The 19045-nt window shown below is 41.8% G+C and overlaps 1 protein-coding gene across 1 annotated transcript in view; it reads right to left on the bottom strand.

The window, feature by feature from the left end:
* PARD3B (par-3 family cell polarity regulator beta) overlaps window positions 1-19045 on the bottom strand; it is a 679914-nt gene that overhangs the window by 620247 nt on the left and 40622 nt on the right. Inside the window, exon 2 of the mRNA XM_084818423.1 lies at window positions 17099-17200. Coding sequence (XP_084674549.1) covers window positions 17099-17200 — 102 coding nt within the window. The remainder of the gene's footprint in view (window positions 1-17098; window positions 17201-19045) is intronic.

Genomic DNA, 19045 nt, shown 5'->3' with positions numbered 1-19045 from the left:
GGTCACGAAGAGTCGGACACAACTTAACGACTGAATGACAACAATCAGACCACTCCTGAAAAAGCCTAACCGGGACCCAGAGGACATTAACAATTATAGGCCAGTGGCCAACATCCCCTTCTTGGGCAAGGTGCTTGAGCGGGTGTTTGCAGGACAGCTCCAGGCACTGTTGAATGAAACAGATTGTCTAGATCCCTTTCAATCAGGCTTCAGGCCTGGTTTTGGAACGGAAACTGCCTTGGCCGCCCTGTGGGATGATCTTTGATGGGAGAGGGACAGGGGGAGTATGACCCTGTTGATTCTCCTGGACCTCTCAGTGGCTCTCGATACCATCGACCATAGTATCCTTCTGGATAGGTTGTCTGGGTTGGGAGTTGGAGGTCCTGCACTGCAGTGGTTCCGCCCCTACTTGGATGGCCGATTCCAGAAGGTGGTGCTAGGTGATTATTGCTCTGTGCCATGGCAATTGTGCCATGGGGTTCCACAGGGCTCTATTTTATCCCCCATGCTGTTTAACATCTACATGAAACCGCTGGGGGAGGTTATCCGGAGGTGTGGCTGAGGTGCCATCAATATGCGGATGACACCCAGCTCTATCTCTCTTTCTCATCAAACCCAGGTGAGGCAGTGGCTGTTCTGAATCGGTGCCTAGGCACAGTAATGGACTGGATGAGGGCCAATAAACTGAAACTCAATCCAGACAAGACAGAGGTACTGTTAGAGAGTGGTTCGTCTGCCTGGCTAGGTAATATTCAACCTGTTCTGGAGGGGGTTGCACTCCCCCAAAGGATTACATTCATAGTTTGGGGGTGCTCTTGGATCCAGAACTGTCACTTGAGGCACAGGTGAACTCAGTGGCACGGAGCACTTTTTATCAGCTTAGGCTGGTATACCAACTATGCCCTTATCTGGACAGAGATAGCCAGTTATCCATGCTCTGATAACTTCTCGTCTGGATTAGTGCAATGCTTTATATGTGGCGCTGCCTCTGAAAACAGTCTGGAAACTTCAGCTGGTCCAAAACAGGGAAGCAAGATTGTTAACAGGGACTGGCCAACGAGCTCATATTACGCCTGTACTTTTTCAGCTGCACTGGCTGCCAGTCCATTTCCGGGCCCGATTCAGAGTGCTGATATTAACATTCAAAGCCCTTAATGGCTTGGGGCCAGGTTATCTGAAGGATCGCCTCCTCCCATATGTGCCTGCCCGGACCTTAAGATCATACTCAGCGGCCCTCCTCTGTAAACCCCTGCCAAAGGAAGTGAGGCGGGTGGCTACTAGGAGGAGGGCCTTTTCTACTGTGGCACACCAGCTGTGGAATGAGCTCCCTAGTGAGGTTCACCTGGCACCTACATTATATTCCTTCCGACGCCAGGTGAAGACCTTTTTTTCCCCAGGCATTTTAGCATTTTAGCTTTGTAGACTTTTAGCTTTGCTGTTTTAAATCTGTATTTTAAATCTTTGCATTGCTGCTAGGTTTTATGCTGGTTTTATTCTGGTTGTATTGTTATATTGTGTTTTTAATGTTTTTATATTTTATATTGTTTTACTGTGTGCTTGTCGGTTTTTTGTGACCCGCCCAGACAGTTTCGGCTATTGGGCAGTATAGAAATGAAACAAATGAATGAACAAACAAACAAACAAACAAACAAATAAAGCCCGCGGTTCAACAACCACCCAAACTTAACCTTGAGTGTGGGTTGCCATGTTGTGTGAACCCAGCCCATATATTCTTCCAAATTCCTTCATTGGGATATCTTATCTAGTGGGAAGGGCATCTTACCCCTTATAAGATTGGGATGTTTCCGTCTGGCACATCATCTTTAAGCTTAAGGCCATTTCAGTCATCTCGACTATTGTTCCTTCCTAGTGTTATGGTTAACTCATGAAATAAAGCCACTTTTACACACACAAGCTCTGGGGAGCTCTTGTAAAGTAGGGGTCCACCAAGAAGAAAATTATTCCCCCTCCCCATCTGTAGCAGCCTGTTATTGGTTTTCATGCAACAGAGTTGAGAATTAGTATTCAAGACAGGTTTGAGAACTGAATTTTGGTTAGCTCAGCCTTATTAGTAAAGCTCTGACTTCACCAGTGTAAGGGTTAATAAATCACCCTAGAATGTCTGACAAGAAGTCTCACAAGACATGTCTTAACAAAAAGGGTAGGCTTTTAGAACTGAAGCTATACGGAACAGAACAATCCCACTTTAGCACCTTAAAGTACAAAAACTAAATGAGTCAGAAATTAAATTTTTATAACAGCTTTTCATTATTTTAGACTGCTTCAGATTACTAGACTGAATCTCACAGACTGAATTTATTAAAATATAAGCTACATAGTATTAAGCAAGGATGTTTATTAGCTTACGTTCCTATAGTTATTCATGAAAGGCTAATTACAGTTTGAAATGTATACAGCCTGTGTCATAATTAACCACATTGTGATAGTCTAATTAATCATTACAGTTTGAGACCTCATTTTTAATGCAGGAAATTAAGTAAAGTATTCTACAGCATAGAGAACACTTTTGAAGCACAGGGAATATGAAGACTTTTCAACTTTTGAAACACACTCTTCAAGATAGTTGAGCACAAACTAAAATACCATTATTCTTATCTGCAGCCATGTTGATCCTACAAATGGCTGCAATGTTTAATAAACACAAGTTGGCTGCCATGAACTTCATGGGAGACAGAATGGGTAAGACGTTCTCCTGCCTATTAATACAATCTGAAGACCAGGGTGCAATAATGAATCCAGAACACCCAATTGTTGCAGCTCTACATAGTTAAGGAAGCATCAGAGTTGCATCCATTCCCATTTAAAATGGGTGCAGGGCACCAACTGATGTGACTGGTTCATATCTTCTCTTAATCCCTACCTCATCCCATCTTCATACACAGACATAATTTATGCAGATTTTATTTAAAAACAAAAGCATTCTGTTTATTGGGATGTATCTAATGCTGTGCAAGCAGAATGCCACTTATACAGAGAAGCTTTCCCGTCCCTTCCTACCCACTGCACATGCCCTCAAAGCCTCTCCTGAAGGTCAAGAAACTCTCAGGAAATGCCTGGAATATGGTTTAGGTGGTCTGCAGTGGGAGGAGAAAATGTGCAAGCTGCCTTTGAGCAATTGCACCCTCCTACTCAAGGTCTGTTTTACACATGCCAGGCCTTTCCCGATGTTCCCCCAACCATCAGGAGATGCTTTTTGGGGTGGTGCAGGGGGCTGCAGTATGGACAATGGGTGGGAAAGCCACCTTGTGCAAGAAGTCATCCACTCATGCAGCACTGGATACAACCTATAAGCCCAGCTCAGATGTAACACTAAACCATAGTTCTGGCATTACATGAATGAGTCTGCTCAAGCCTTGGACTTGAGCGTTCTCCCCAAGTGTACGCCAGAAGAGAAGATCAGAAGGATACTATAAATACTACTAATAAATAAATACAGTATACCCTTCCAGGTTTAAACAAACCAGACTTTTTCTTTATGTCCAACAAGTACAAACTGTGGTTAGTTTACATTATGGTTTATTGACCATATAATATATGGTCAATAAACCTTCCCCTGTGCAGTTCAGGAGGCAGAAAATGTGGCATCTTTCAAGTGCCTCCTAAAAAACTCATCTGTTCACCCAGACTTCCCCTGCGTTGAAACTGCTGTTGGTTTTAACTCTGGTTTTACATGCTGCTTTTAAACTTTTAGAATCTTATATTGGGTTTTATTGTATGGTATTTTATGGTTTTAATTGTTGTGAACTGCCCAGAATGCCTTGGCTGTTGGGCAGTACATAAATGTAATACATAAATAAAATTTAAACAAGCCATGATCAAGCCTGGTTTGTGATCCCAGCTTGTTTCAATAAATCATTAAGGTAACTGCAGTACCTTTTTCGGACACAGCAAACCAGATTTTTCCAATCTCATCCTCTGGTGTGCACCAAAGGAGGGGCAGTCAAGCCTGAAGGTCAAGCAAGCAGGTTCTCATGACACTAAACTATGGTTTAGCATTGCATTCAAACTAGCCACCACCTCCCACCTCACAATCTAAAAATAGTTCTCCTGCCTACTGTGGCGCCGGTCCTAAATTCCATTTGAAGCTGAAGAATGTAAATCCTAACAAATGGAAAGATATATAAAACTAATATTCCCTACGTTAACACTGCATAATCATTTAAGCCCATAATTATCTACATATCAACACGGTGGTATCCAAAATCCAAGTCTGTTTTGCTTCAGTAGTACTCTAGCCATTCACTGCATTAGTCTGCTGGGGCTGAAAGAAAAATACTTTAATTGTGACCATTTTTAAGTTTCGACTCAAGCACTGGTAAATTAATTTATTATAGTACAAATCATTATCCCACTGTAATGTTAGGTGATGCCAGTTGTTCTTATCGTCAGATTCAAAGTCCTAGAGAAATGGATAGACTTTAAGGAAAACCAAAACACACAAGAGGCAGTTAACCATTGCCAGCACAAGAAAATTCAACCAACCTGCAAGTTGATTAACTGACATGCACAGCCATAAACAGTCCTAATTTCCCTGCTGTGGTTTAAGTTTTTAATGTACCTGAAATATAGTTGTTGTCAAAAATAACTGAAGCTTGCTTGCTTGCTTATTTATTTATTTATTTATTATGGTGTTTCCTCTGAAGAGAAAGTGTGTAGATAAAATGTATTAACGGACTAGTACTACTAAGAATATGTATTATGTTGTCAGCATTTAGAGGTACCCAAACTGTCAAGGATGAGTCCCAGCCTTTTCAGATGTCTGACAGGTCCAATTCTGAGTCAGAGTTAGAACTGCTAGATCAAAGCATGGGGGAGGGACTCTCCCTAGAGCACCTAGACACTGGGAGGACTTCCTCTGATTATTATTATTATTATTATATTTATATCCCGCCTTTTTCCCAATACTGGGACTCAAGGCAGCCTTACAATGTTAAAACTGCTACAATTAAAACCTATAAATAGAAATATAAATACAACTGAATAAAAGTTAAAATATAATTAAATCATCAATATTACAATTGTAAAGACATTAAAACATTAAAAGACAACCAGAACAACAAAAATGGTATCCATACGTCGCATTTTCCCAGGTCCAGACTAGTTATCCCCAAAGGCCTGCTGGAACAAAAAAGTTTTTGCATGCCTGCGAAAACGTATCAAGGAGGGTGCCACTCTCACCTCCCTGGGAAGGGAGTTCCAGAGCCTTGAGGTAGCCACCGAGAAGGCCCTCTCCCGCATTCCCACCAGGCGTGCCTGTGATGATGGCGGGATGGCGAGAAGGGCTTCCCCTGAAGATCTCAGGGCACGAGTAGGCTCATAAGGGAGAATACGGTCTTTCAGATAACCTGGAACCGAGCCGTATAGGGCTTTATAGGACATAACCAGCACTTTGAATTGTGCCCGGAAACAGACTGGGAGCCAGTGAAGCTGTTTTAACAGGGGAGTTGTATGCTCCCTATAACCAGCCCCAGTCAGCAGTCTGGCCGCAGTTCTTTGAACCAGCTGAAGTTTCCGAACACTCTTCTGAGGCAGCCCCACGTAGAGTGTGTTACAGTAATCCAAACGGGATGTAACTAAGGCATGTGTCACTGTGGCCAAGTCAGACATCTCAAGGAACGGGCGCAGCTGGCGCACGAGCTTTAACTGTGCAAATGCACTCCTGGCCACCGCTGAAACCAGGGCATCCAGGCTCAGGGCTGAATCCAGAAGTACACCCAAGCTGCGAATCTGTGTCTTCAGGGGGAGTGTAACCCCATCCAGCACAAGCTGTATCCCTATTCCCTGATCTACCTTTTGACTGACCAGGAGCACCTCTGTCTTGCCTGGATTAAGCTTCAATTTGTTTGCCCTCATCCAGTCCATTCCTGCGGACAGACACCGGTTCAGCACCCCAACAGCTTCCTTGGAATTAGATGGGAAGGAAAAGTAGAGTTGGGTGTCATCAGCGTACTGGTGACACCGAACCCTAAAACTCCGGACAACCTCCCCCAGTGGTTTCATGTATATGTTAAATAGCATGGGGGACAAAGCAGAACCCTGAGGGACCCCACAAGCCAGTCCAACAGGAGTCCCCCAGCACCACCTTCTGGATCCACCCCTCCAAGAAGGAATGGAGCCACTGTAAAACAGTGCCTCCAAGTCCCATCCCAGTAAGGCGGCCCAGAAGGATACTATGGTTGATGGTATCGAAAGCCGCTGAGAGGTCCAGCAGAACCAACAGGGACACACTCCCCCTGTCTAGTTCCCGGCGTAGGTCATCCACCAAGGCGACCAAAGCTGTTTCTGTCCCATAACCGGGTCTGAAGCCAGATTGAAATGGATCTAGATAATCTGTCTCATCCAGGGAGTTGGGAGGCCACCACGCACTCCAATATCTTGCCCAGAAATGGAATATTGGAGACTAGCCGATAATTATCCAATATAGTGGGGTTCAGGGAGGGCTCTGATGGCCTTGACAAACAGATGGCATAGTCTGAGTCTCTGCCTCCTCCCTCCACCATGGGAATTCAAGTTTCCGAGGAGGAGGAAGAGGAAGACAAGTGTGACTTGACAGACACTAAGGTGTGTCACAAAGCTAAGTGGGAAAAGTTAGGGGCAGGGCTCAGACACTCTGCCCGGATAGCCATTCTTGGAAGCCAGGAGTAGGAAGGAGCCACTCGGAGGGAGCAATCCTACCGGGATAGGCAGCCGCCTCCGAACTTAGTTTGTACGTAACAACCCATCAGTTTAAAAACTAACAGGTTGTCGTGCATGAGTGGGCACACTGCCTGCAGCATGCCTGACAGTACCGCTTTTACTGCACAACCCACGATCGGCTCCTTTGTAGGATGTGGAGCATGCCAACCAAACCTGGACTGATAGGTTGCTTAGGGGCTTAACAACCCAGCGGTTAACCCATGGTTTGTTGTTGGGTTAACCAATGGGTTGTTTAGCTCCTAAATAACCCACCGGTCCAGGTTCAGATGCCACACTCCACAACCTACAAAGGAGCCGATTGTGGGTTGTGCAATAAAAGTGGAAGTGACAGGCATGCTGCAGGCAACATGCTCGCTCATCCCCACCCATGCACAACAACCCATCTGTTTTTAATCTGATGGACTGTCATCATGTGCAGACAAGCTGTGTGTATGTGTATGTGTGCACGAGTGAGAGACAGTGAAAGAGAAATAAAATGTACTCAAAATACTATGGTCTGCTCCAAATCACTTAACCATGGTAGTGTTAACCAAATCACTTAACCATGTAGTGTTAACATCTGCACTAGCCCAAAATTGGCCAGCAATAAACATTTAGCATAGCTACATCTACCATCCAACTGCAGAATTAAGTGGGGGGTTTTCTATATGTTAATGACACACCAAAGTTTATAGCCACGAAGGTTTGTTAAAGGAACCACATACTCAGCAGGAAGTCTATAAATAGCAAGAAATCAAAATGTACACATTCATGTTTGACCAATCCAAACATTCCACTTCTAAATATTCTAGACAAAGAAAATATAAAGGCAGCTCAGAGGAAAAAAATCTCAAGAAATCATGACAATGAAACAAACACACTATAAAATTATTATCATTGATTTAATAGCAATCTAAAAGGGGATAGTAAATCTATTTTTTAAACATTCATACTTTATTTATCTTTGGAAGAATCATGGCAATTTTCTACACTTCCGATCTTACACTAGCAATTTGCTGAAACAAGGTAATTAAGTTATTACATTTCTTCGCTTCTCACAGCCCCTCCCACCTGAAATGTGCTATCATCAAAATGTGCCATGCAGTTTAAGAGAATGGTAATCTACATGCACTTTTTAAAAATGAAGTGTTTAAAATTGGGAAGGTATGCTTTTTCTACACCAGCTTCAAACATATTGCTGGAAGATGAGAACAAAACAAAAATCAATAGGATGTAAGATTTGTTCAACAGCTGGGGAGGGGGGAAGTTTCCAACAGATAGTATCATTAATGGCTCAAGGAAACACAATGAAGAGGGAAACCCCTGAGAAAATAGAGCAGACTCCAGTGTGTGTATTTTCAAATGACATGGCATTTATGGATGAGGTTATTTTGGAGGGAGGGCTCTAGCCCTACCTCTTCCTGATTATCCTTCTCCCAATTACACCTCCATTGCTTCAGCATCTAACCTGCTCAGCAACCCCACACTTGAACTTGTGTCAGCAGTCCACTCACCTGTACAGCCTCTCTATGCTAGCAAGAAATTATTTTCATGATTGACAGGACAGTGAAGAGATTGAACGTTTCCCCACAATGCCCCCCCCCGCCCCCCATGTTTCTGAAGCCACTGTCAGAGGTAAAGCAAAGGGCAGGCCTATTTTGCAGATCCAGCTCTGCTCTCAATCCCCACTCCCCCAGCCACCACTTTGATTGGAAGAGGGAAGAACTATCAGAAACGTGTGCTGGCACTGTTTTTGAAAGGTGAGGCAATGGCCACAGATGATGCCCTTTCCCCTTCCAAAGCTAGACCTTGGGTTGTGGTGTTATTGAGATCAAACACTTCCATTTTACCTATTCTGGATATACTAGCAAAATAAATAAATAAATTATATGGATAATCCCAAATCCTTACTGTTTGTAAAAAACAAACAAAAAACCCCTCCATATCATTCAAAGTTATGCTTCCCCCTTACATACATATATATATATCCCCCCGCCCCCCAAAACCCCACAAATTCATTTGCATTTCCTCACAGGGCATGTGCCCCAAATCCCTGATTTTAACCACCCACAGACTGTAAGCAATAGCAGCAAATATACTCATGGTGATTAAGGAGAAACTCCAAAACCTGAAAATGTGCCAGAAAGTTAGTTTGAGAAAAGAAGACGTGAACACACAGGACCAACCCTGGATACAGGAGCTTTCAGACATCTGAAAAGTATCAAGAGAAACTGAATCCAGTTCAACAGCAATACAAACCATTTAGGAGGCATACATTTTAAAGACATTAGCCAATTCATTGCTATTGCTATGGATGATGGGATTTGTCTGTCTTGTTATCTTTCCAAAAGGGTCATTTCCAACCCTGTCTTCTTCCATAGGAATACTCTTGGAGTGGATTCCCATGGAGAAACCTGTATGGAAGAACACTGAACTGAACTCTGAACATGGACCAATACTGAACCTACATGGAAAAATACTAGAACTGAACATCCACATGTGTATTCAATGAAAATCAAATAGGAAGGAGCTACTAGGAATATGATCCACAAGGATGTTCAGTTCCAACACGCTTTCTGATTCTGTCATAGACCTCGGTTCTTCTTCTAGTTCCCCACCATATTCCTCCCTTGCATTTTCCAGCTACTTAATGTTTATGTGCTCCAAATACAATGAGCAAGGTTTCCAGGCTTCAGCCCACCTGTAGGACATCAATGTGCTTTCTGGACCAAGCCCCTCCTATTTAATTCTACCCCCATTTCGTTTTGTTCTATTAATCTTTTGGATAGACCCCTACCTGTCTGGTTGGCCTCAATCCTGCAAATAAGCATACACATCCTGCAAGGCTGAGACATTTCATATGGCCTTAAGACATTAAGCTCTTCAGAGGAGTTAGGCTCCGTCATAAAATCTGACTGGCTTAGCCTTGCTTCTGAGTGAGTGCTTCAGAAGTCAACCAGGACTGATTCCAAGATTAAGAAGCATATCACAAGTCACCCAGAGCAGCCTTTGGAACCTGACAAGCCCCTGGAATTTGCAATATACTTTTTCTTATTTTATTTGCAAGCCAACTAGGGGAAGAGGAAACAAGAAGGCTCAGAATGCAAAACAAAGGAGATGGTAGCTTTTATTGTCCAATTATAACAATACATAAAAATCTTGATGGCAGCCTATTTCTTACGTTGCATTGTTCCTTTTTGCAGATAAGCCCACAAACATTTGTTATCTGTAGAAATAAATGAAAAGCTGGATAGTTAAAATGTCACACAATATTAATTCTGCACCATTCATGTGGATGAAGTTACAAGTATCTACAGATACTACCTAAAGTGCTGTGAAAATGAATGATAAAACTCTCGCAATAGCAGCCTCTTCATCTTTATCTCCCCATACATTTCTACATGCTCTATTAAAAATTAATTGACAATGCTTCTGCCCAGAGACCTTGACATATCTACACATCCAAAATTCTGGATGTAATTACCCAATGCAATATTTCAAATACGTAAGAACAAACGCAACACAGTACTGCACCCCAGAATTAGTCCTGCATCCATCTTTTATAACCCAAATAGTTGCACTGCAGTAACACTGTTCTAAATGCTTAAATCACATCCTCTCAAGTCACAGGCCTTGTACACAAAGTACCACTGAGGTCTTTCTCCAGCCTGCTAAAAAAAAAAGGTAGTCCAACCAAAATGTCTCTTGTATGGCTCCCAGAGATGTGTTTATCATAGCAGTTGACAAGGCAGCCCAGGTGTTTTATAGGCAATAAGCTGTTTCTCCTATTATTAGTTTGCTGCCTGAGGACAACTGCCAATGATGTTCCTTCCACCTCCCACTGCCTCTTAGAAGAAGTGAACACTGCAGCTTTTTTCTGTAGGGTTGTTCCTTTTACTTTTCCACAGCAGTAGGAGGCAAAATTGAAAAGAGTGGCTCTGAAGAAATAAAGGCAATTCCATAATTTTGAAATTACCACCGTTTTGCAGGCAAGTGCCTCAAGGGGCAAAAATAGCAAAGATTACATGAACCTTTGCCTCCTAACCTTTCACTTTTACAAAAGATTTTTATTATAGAGCACAGGATGAAGTATCAAATCTATCCATTCTCCCTCCATAGAGGTCATACTTCCGAACTCAGCAAAATCTGTTACAGGAGTAGATGTTTGCAGGCAATTACAACAAGCCACAATGATTTGGGAAGATAGACTGAGGGGGGACCTTCTTGCCATATTTTACCCTGAGGATGTATAAATAAGTCTACCCTTCACAACCCTCAGTGAATTCTCTTTAGATGTGGTAACAAAGACTATGAACTCCAGTAGCGAAATTTTTCACCAGTACAGGTGTTTACACAACCAAACATTAAAAATGCCCAGAGAGTATTCAGGCCCCGTGTGCACTCTATTCAAATAGACAGCAAGTGTATCAATTCCTCTGGGAAATGCCTGGTTTTTAACCTGATGCATGATGACAGAACAGTTCAGAGGAATAAACGGGCTATATGGAGCTTTACTGTTATTATATACTTGCTGGTCTCATTTGGTGTACCAGTTCTTGGTATATCTCTAGTTTGTACCTAGTCACGGAAAGTATGCATAACAATATTGTCTGCCTACAGGGGTTTCCAGCTTTGCGGCTGTGTACAGCCATAGAAATTCTGGAACATTTAGTTCAACAGTTACCAAAAATGGGTTGTAGCAATATGTATATATTTCAGAAATCCTCTGCGGGGCCATTGCCCTCCAAAGTGGCTCCCTCTACTAGCATTGCATGGAAATGATTGGGAGAATTTAATTTGATTACATTTTGAAGATTATATTTTAATGGTTTATATTCCATCCTTCCAACAGCAAAAAAGACAAAGGAGAGACATATCTTCTCAGCGCAGCATTAAAAACCCAATCGAGATTAAAAAAAATCTAACATGACAAGTGGCAGGATAGCATAAAAACCAATATTGGAGATAAAAATTCATATTTAAAATGGGGTCTTTGCTTGATCCAATTAGTGATGGTGGTGGTTTTTTTCTTGCTTTTGGCCTAATATCAGAGCAAGGAATTAATAGAGAAACAGGGGGTTTATCCAATTATGCCTGTCTACACGTGCAACAGACACCAATGGATTCCCCTCTCCCTTCCAAACTCCCAAATCTGCTCTGGATGGTTGGGGAACCCCGTAGTGTGGATTTTGAGAGCATGCAGAAGGAGAGGAGCAAGGGGATGTCCTGTTACACAAGTGCAAGTCTGCTCACATAATGTTGGGATGTAGCTCAAAGACTTACTACAACCCATTGCTGTTACTGATTTGCTCCCTCCCAATTTCCCACACTGACCTTAGACCAAAAGTGGCTATAGGAACTGTTCCAGCTAATGGTTCAGACCACATTCTTCCCATCCTTTTCAATCCCAAGTGCTAGGTCAAAAGACATAATGGGTGTGGGACACTTCCTCTGGGCAGGTGTCATTGTCCAATGTTTGCATACGTTAGATCTTACCTTCCACCACCACAGGGGGGAAAAAAAAACCCAGACTGAAACAAATACACTGGAGAATAGTCCAAGAGACTTCTATTCCTTGTGCATCAAAATATTCAAATCAACATAAAAGCATCAGCTAGGTGATAGGATGTAACACTCTAAATATAACCAAAAGAAAATCAAGTGCAAGTGTTCCACTCTTTATAGAACATCAAGCATCCCTCTCATTCAAAAAAGCAATAATCTGCTTTCATTCCCACATACATATTCAATATCCATTTGTAACTAATATGCAAATACTTTATTTAACCCGTAGGAAGGATACCAGTGCAAAAGCTTCTGCTCCTTGTTAATGCAAGAAGCTTTCTTCTCATCCCACTCCTCTGCAGCAACCCATACCTAGTAGTAACTCATGAATGTTGTCTGCAGCTAAGCTTTCCTTTGAAAAATTGTTCTCTATCAAAGCTCTCTCCCTTTCACACATTTCAACCCAATTAGAGACAAGACAGATTAGTGTGAAAAAGGCAGTTAATTTTAGAAAACGTATGCATAAAAGTCAAATGTGTTTAATTATTTCAATATTTCTTGTATATGACAGATTTATTTTTAAAAGGTAATGAAACAGTTTTGAAAAAACAAAATGAGAACAGCAGATTAACAATAGGTCTATCTACTAGATGAACTACATAATGTTTTTATTTGTCTTTTCATTCAAGTTCTGTATTAGATTTTACTAATAACACACCAGCAGGACTGCTAATTCTCAATGACCCAGTTTTTCCAAGTACACACAATGAATACTTTCAGCCATTTATACAGTGACAACTATCAAACGATTTGTTTTCGAGTATACAGACTGAAGTTTTAAAATCCCTCTCCAAATTCACTGTTCATTAATAGAAAACTTTTCAGAGAGAGTGAAGTGCACTGCTATGTTAGCAACACACATCACCTTGCCAGTATATACTATCTTCACATGAGAAACTGAACCAAGTGCTCTCACATCGAAACAGCAGCATGAAAAAAATGGTGTGCAAAGTTACAAACTGAAGGCTGACTCCAACATAACATTATGCTTTCACAGATTTCTTAGTCCCATGAGTACCACCATATGGCTTTCTGTTACTTGTCATGGGTGGATCTCTGAAAAGGGGAGGATAAAACACACTGATAAAAATGGTTATATTTAAGTATTTCTTAAAACTGATTCCTTTAAAACTACACATACACACTGAAGAATCATGGTTAATAACAATAGGATTAAGTTATCTTTTTGAACATTTTATAAAGTGTTTCACATACATTAGTGCAATAATGCTTACAACAACCTTGTGAGGGAAGTTCAGTGTTATTATCTCTGTACTGATGAGGAAGAGGAGTTGAGGCTAAGCATAAGTGCTTTGCCTAAGACATCTAAGTTCACAGTGTAGGTAACACCTGAACCAGGAACCTCCCAGCTTACCCCTTAACCTCCCAGCTTATCCCTGACGGGCAACATCAGGGTATCCAGGGACCATTTTCACCCCCCTGTGGGCCATGCTCCTGCTGCCATTGTCCCACTAATTTTTGGCAGAAAACTGCTACAATAGGTTAAAACTGCCAAATTTAGCGTTAAAATCAGCTAAATTTGGCCATTTTCGCCTTCTGTAGCTTTTTGCAGCCAATATGCAGAAGGCCTTTTTTGCTGCCACTGCCAAATTCAGCAGCATGGTGGCAGCAGGAGCGCAACCTACAGAGGCCCTCGGGGGGGGGGGTGAAAATGGTCTCCAGACTACTTTTTTGCTGCCGAGAATGTTGGCAGCTGCTGTACTGGTAGATGGCATGTAGCACATGGGCCGCATATTGCCCACCCCTGCCTTAACCACTACACACCACACCAATAGGAGAGTTGGGGAATTCCTTGTGGAAATCTCATCTCAACCTCACATAGTGGATTCACTACATGGCCTTATAAAAAGTATTATTTCCACCCTCCCATCCGTAACATGAGAATAATAACACCAGCCAGTCTTACAGCAGGGATGGATAGAAATTAGATCTTCACATGTTTTGGTCTTCAACTCCAAGCATTCCTGACCGTTGGCCATGCTGGCAGGGGCTTCTGTAGTTGAAGTTCCAAACATCTGGAGTTCTACCTTCTGCCCACCCATCTTACAGGGATGGTTTAAAGGTTACTGAGAGAGTAACATGATTACAGACCTTAAGGGGTATAAATGAGGAAGGCGCATGGAAGCAGGCGACTAGAAAGAAGAGCATGGAAGGAGGAGGATGGAGAGGAGCAATGCTGGGACACATTCCTTGCCCAGTGAGCCAAGCAATGTAACCAATGTGGACAGAAGAAAGATGAAAGGAGAAAAGAGTTGAGAAAGGAGCAATAAGGACACAAAAGATAAGGCAGGTTTAACTAGCAGTAGATAAAGCAGAGCAGGTGGGCCATGGTAGGTTTTGTCAACAATGTGTAGCAGTTGCTGATTTGGGAACCTTCAAGACAGTGAACTGCTTTAATTATACACAAGGGAAGAGTGGCCCAGGCAGCAAGAGGAAAAAGCTATGTAAGCAGAATGGAAAGGCAGCTTGATTTTGGCTGGAGAAATATTTGGTCAACATAGCCTTAAAAAAGACATACAAGAGGCAGGGGAAATTCGGGAGTTAAAAAGGTATGTGCTTAATTTCCTCTCTGATCAAATATCTTTACAGTTCTCCTAAATGATCCAGAGTATATGAATAGTTGGTTCCTCAAAAGAATAGGAAACTTAGGCGTTTCATTATACCAGAATACTTTGTTGTTTTGCTCATCATCTCCAAAACCTACCCATTCCCATTACCTCTAACAGCTGTTAGCCAGCTCTTCTCTAAAATCCCAACACTTAATTAGCAACAAGACACAGTAAACATGTACAGCCTGCCACATTTAATTATACCGTAATTTTCTTAAGTTAGAAACAGCACATTATTCAAATTTGTGTCTTTTTTTAAGGAAGAGAAAGCAAATTTTTAGCCTTACATCTAAAACTATCTCTCCAAGTTTCCTTGACAACTCTAAGATTGTTAAATTGCTTGAAGTACCCAACATGCTTTCACTGAACAAGTCATGTAAGAAGCTAATAGACAAACCTTAAAAAAAACACTCTATATTTTATTTGGCAATGTGTTAAATGGAAATGGGTGATGCCCACTTCTTTTCTTTTCTCTCTGCCTGAAAAATTATAGGAAGATAAACTACTTTAAGATAAACTATTTCAAGAATTTTTTTTTGTCTTATCCATTCACTCTAATTCCTTCTGCAGATACTTCCTAACTACTGGCCTACTAAGAAGATGCTAGTTACTTAACATTATTCTTTCTCCCCTTTTAACATGCACACCGTTCACAGTTGACTATAACAAGGTATTCTATGGAGGATGCCAGATTGAGTTGCATATAAATTTTAAAGGTTGCATTTTACAAAATACAGAACAGCCACTTGAAAGGAATAAAATGATGCCAAAGTCTAGCAGACAACATCATGAAAACAAAGATTAAGGCGCTGCAAAGATTCGTCCGGCAGTTCACTCTACTGCAGGGGTCCCCAACCCCCGGGCCACGGACTGGTACCGGTCTGTGGCCTGTTAGGGACCGGGCCATACAGCAGGAGGTGAGCGGTGGGCGAGACTACATAAATCTTTATGTAGCCTATTACTGCAAAGAACAGGGACGCAAATGGCGTAGTGGGCGCCATTTGCGTCCCTGTTCTTTGCAGTAAGAGACTACGTAAAGATTTATGTAGCCTATTACCTGAAGAACAGGGATGCAAACGGCGTCGGCTATGCCGGACACCATTTGCGTCTGCAGTCCGGGCGCAGTGGGTGGACAGCAGCAGATGGACCTGGACCAGCCGCCGCCAGGTAGGTTCCATCCCGGGGGGATTTCAGGGGGTGGCGGGGGGGATAGTAATAATAATAGAAATAAAGAACAGAATAAATGTAATGCGCTTACATTTAACCATCCCCCCCGGTCCGTGGAAAAATTGTCTTCACGAAACCGGTCCCTGGTGCCAGAAAGGTTGGGGACCGCTGCTCTATTGAATCGAACGACTTATTATTATTATTATTTTTATTATTAAGAACAGTCCAACCACTTTTTTTCCTGAAGAGAATGAAGGGAGCTTCCACTCACAGAAGAACCCCTTCTGTGTACAGAATTCTCTTAACTCCCATTCAGAATGAAAACTTAGGATATAAGCCTATATAAATAAGAAATCCATTTAGAATATGCAACATGATTAACCAAGAGTTTTAGAACGCCCAGGGCTGCTTCATAACATTAAATTTTTCCTCCACAGGATATAGTTGTCATCTATAAAATGGACCAATGTCACAGTATAATAAACCAAGCATGAATTACAAGGCATATGTGCACCTGTAATACAGATAAGTCAGGGGATGCAGAGAATTTCAATGAAAAATGCACTGGTAGTGTCAGAGGGACAGGTGCATAAAACACAGTGGTTTCAAATTGTTGATCAATTAAAAGTTGTGTATGCATGTGGTTTTCTGAGTTAAAAATATTTCACATACACACAATGAAGCACAGCTGTCTTGGTGAAACCAAATTAACAGGTATCAAGTCAATACACATCTAAAATCAACGCTTGCCCTCATCTTTTTCAGCATTGCAAAAGCAGCTAAAGGACTGTTTTGTTTTTTCATTAAAGTCTTAATAGAAAGGTGCAATGCTTCAGCTGTTTTTAGTCCAGCATCCTTACTGTGCAGTAGTACCTAACCAAAACTAGTCAATATGTTTAATTATTTGGGGTATTTAACCCAATATCGAATTGCCATACAGCTATTAAATATATTAAGTTATTTGAGGTTACAAAGTCAAGTCAGGCCTTAATTCAAACTGACAATTTCTAGTTAAAACTAATGTATTAGTCTCCATCAACCTTATCTTTGTCTTCCACAACATCTGCCAGGATGTCATCGGGGTCCAGGATTCCCCCATCTGTGTACTCCAGATGGTGAATATTCACCCAATAAGAAGGATCCTGCAAATGAAACATAAGTAAATGTTCTCATTAATCACCATTTTAGCATACTTAAGTCAGCAACAGAATATGAAGAGATTTAGTTAGTAACTTTATTTCAATAAAGATTGCATATAATTATATTTTTTCTAAAAAATCTGAGCTTGATTAAGAATATTGTGAATTTTTTATATTTAATAGTTGTAGATTAAAATGGAAACTGCTATTTTTAAATTCATATTGGGCTGGATCCAGAAATGCACTAGTAGAAGAAATTCTGGCAGTTATGAAGTTCCATGAATTTTTGTGCAAGAGTTAATGGGAGACACTGTGCAGCATTATGTAAGACTTGTGCCAGATCTTGTACTAGCACGCATCTTGACAAATTGACTGAGTTTGCACATCACAACAAGCCACTGTGGGTTAATTAACCCATGGTGTGTGCCAGCCATCATTCTGAATATGCAAAGCCTGGCCAGCGTTTGCTGTGGCTTCTCGTGACATGTGAACTGGCCCACTATATACAAAATTGAGAAGCACATCTCTGTATTTACATTCTCTTTTCTCACTCAAGGATCTTGCACTAGGTCAGAAGGAGATCTCTGGATCTAATGCATTATGTTTTAGATTTTAAAAAATTATCACATTTTCTTCAACACACTATAACACATAAGGCTCCGACATAACACTAAGCCATGCACTCTTGCATAGAAACTTATTGCACCAGCAGAACTCCTCCAATATATAGGCCCTCTCTCCAGACTTCTTCTGGTCTTGGGGTTATACAAGGAAGCAATCTCCCAGAGAGAGAGCAATAAGAGCAAGCAAACAGGGACAGCAAACAGGAGTTTGCCAGGGGAGGTCAAGGGGGAGGCCCCTAACTTTTTTTTTACATTTTTAATTCTCTTTTTCTTGTAACACACACTTCCATACCAGTGGGATTCTGTTGTTAACCTCCAGTGAGTAGAGGATGAAGCACAGGCTATCCCAGTACAATCAGAAAGCTAGAAACATAAAGGGCACAGAGACTATGGAAGGACAAGACTCTCCAGTGGTGGTGACGTGCAAGGTCTGTGCAATGTTTGTTTTCTTGCCTGAGATTAACATGGCCTACATGTGCAACAAGTGCAAGATGATCACCCTGTTGGAAGAAAAAGTAAGAGGACTGGAGCGGCGAGTGTCGACCCTCCAGGGAATAAGAGCACATGAAGATTTCTTAGAGCAGTGGAACTACAGCAGCAACATGAAGAACAGAAGCTAGAAGAGCAACAGCAAGCTGAGGCAGAAGAGAAAAATACTGAGGTGAGGAAAAATGTAGTAGAGGATACTCCTTGGAAAAGGGTGACAGTTAGGAGCAGAAGAACTAGAAGACACTCTACACCAGTGGAAGCACTGGAACTATGGAACCGTGTCCAGGTACTTGAGGATGAGGCTGGAGGACAGCCTGCAGAGGAAGAATTACAGGGGAACCTTCATGAGAGTGAGCAAAAGGCTGAAGTTCAGTCAAGCAGAGGCAATGAAACCAAGGCCTACAACAACAAGAAGAGAAGAGGAGGAGGAGGAGCGGGAGACTCCTTGTTGCATGAAACCCAAGTATGCGAAGACCCATGGACTCACCAGGTATGCTGTCTCCCAGGAGGACAGATTACAGATGTGACTGAAGGATTGCCTGCACTCATAAAGCCCACTGACAGGTATCCCTTTCTTCTCATCCATGTGGGAACAAATAATACTGCCAAGCGGAGCTATGAAGAAATCACATCAGACTTTGAAACTTTGGGAAGGAAACTCAAGAACTTTGGGGCCCAGATAGTTTTCTCACCCATCCTTCCAGTAGTTAGAAGAGGGATAGAAAGGGAAAGAAAA

This window comes from Heloderma suspectum, chromosome 1, assembly GCF_057233095.1.
Source record: "Heloderma suspectum isolate Gila_16-S chromosome 1, 16-S_ref, whole genome shotgun sequence".
Classification (NCBI taxonomy): Eukaryota; Metazoa; Chordata; class Lepidosauria; order Squamata; family Helodermatidae; genus Heloderma; species Heloderma suspectum.
Note: the sequence above shows the minus strand (reverse complement) of the source record. Positions and strands in the feature narration are given on the sequence as shown.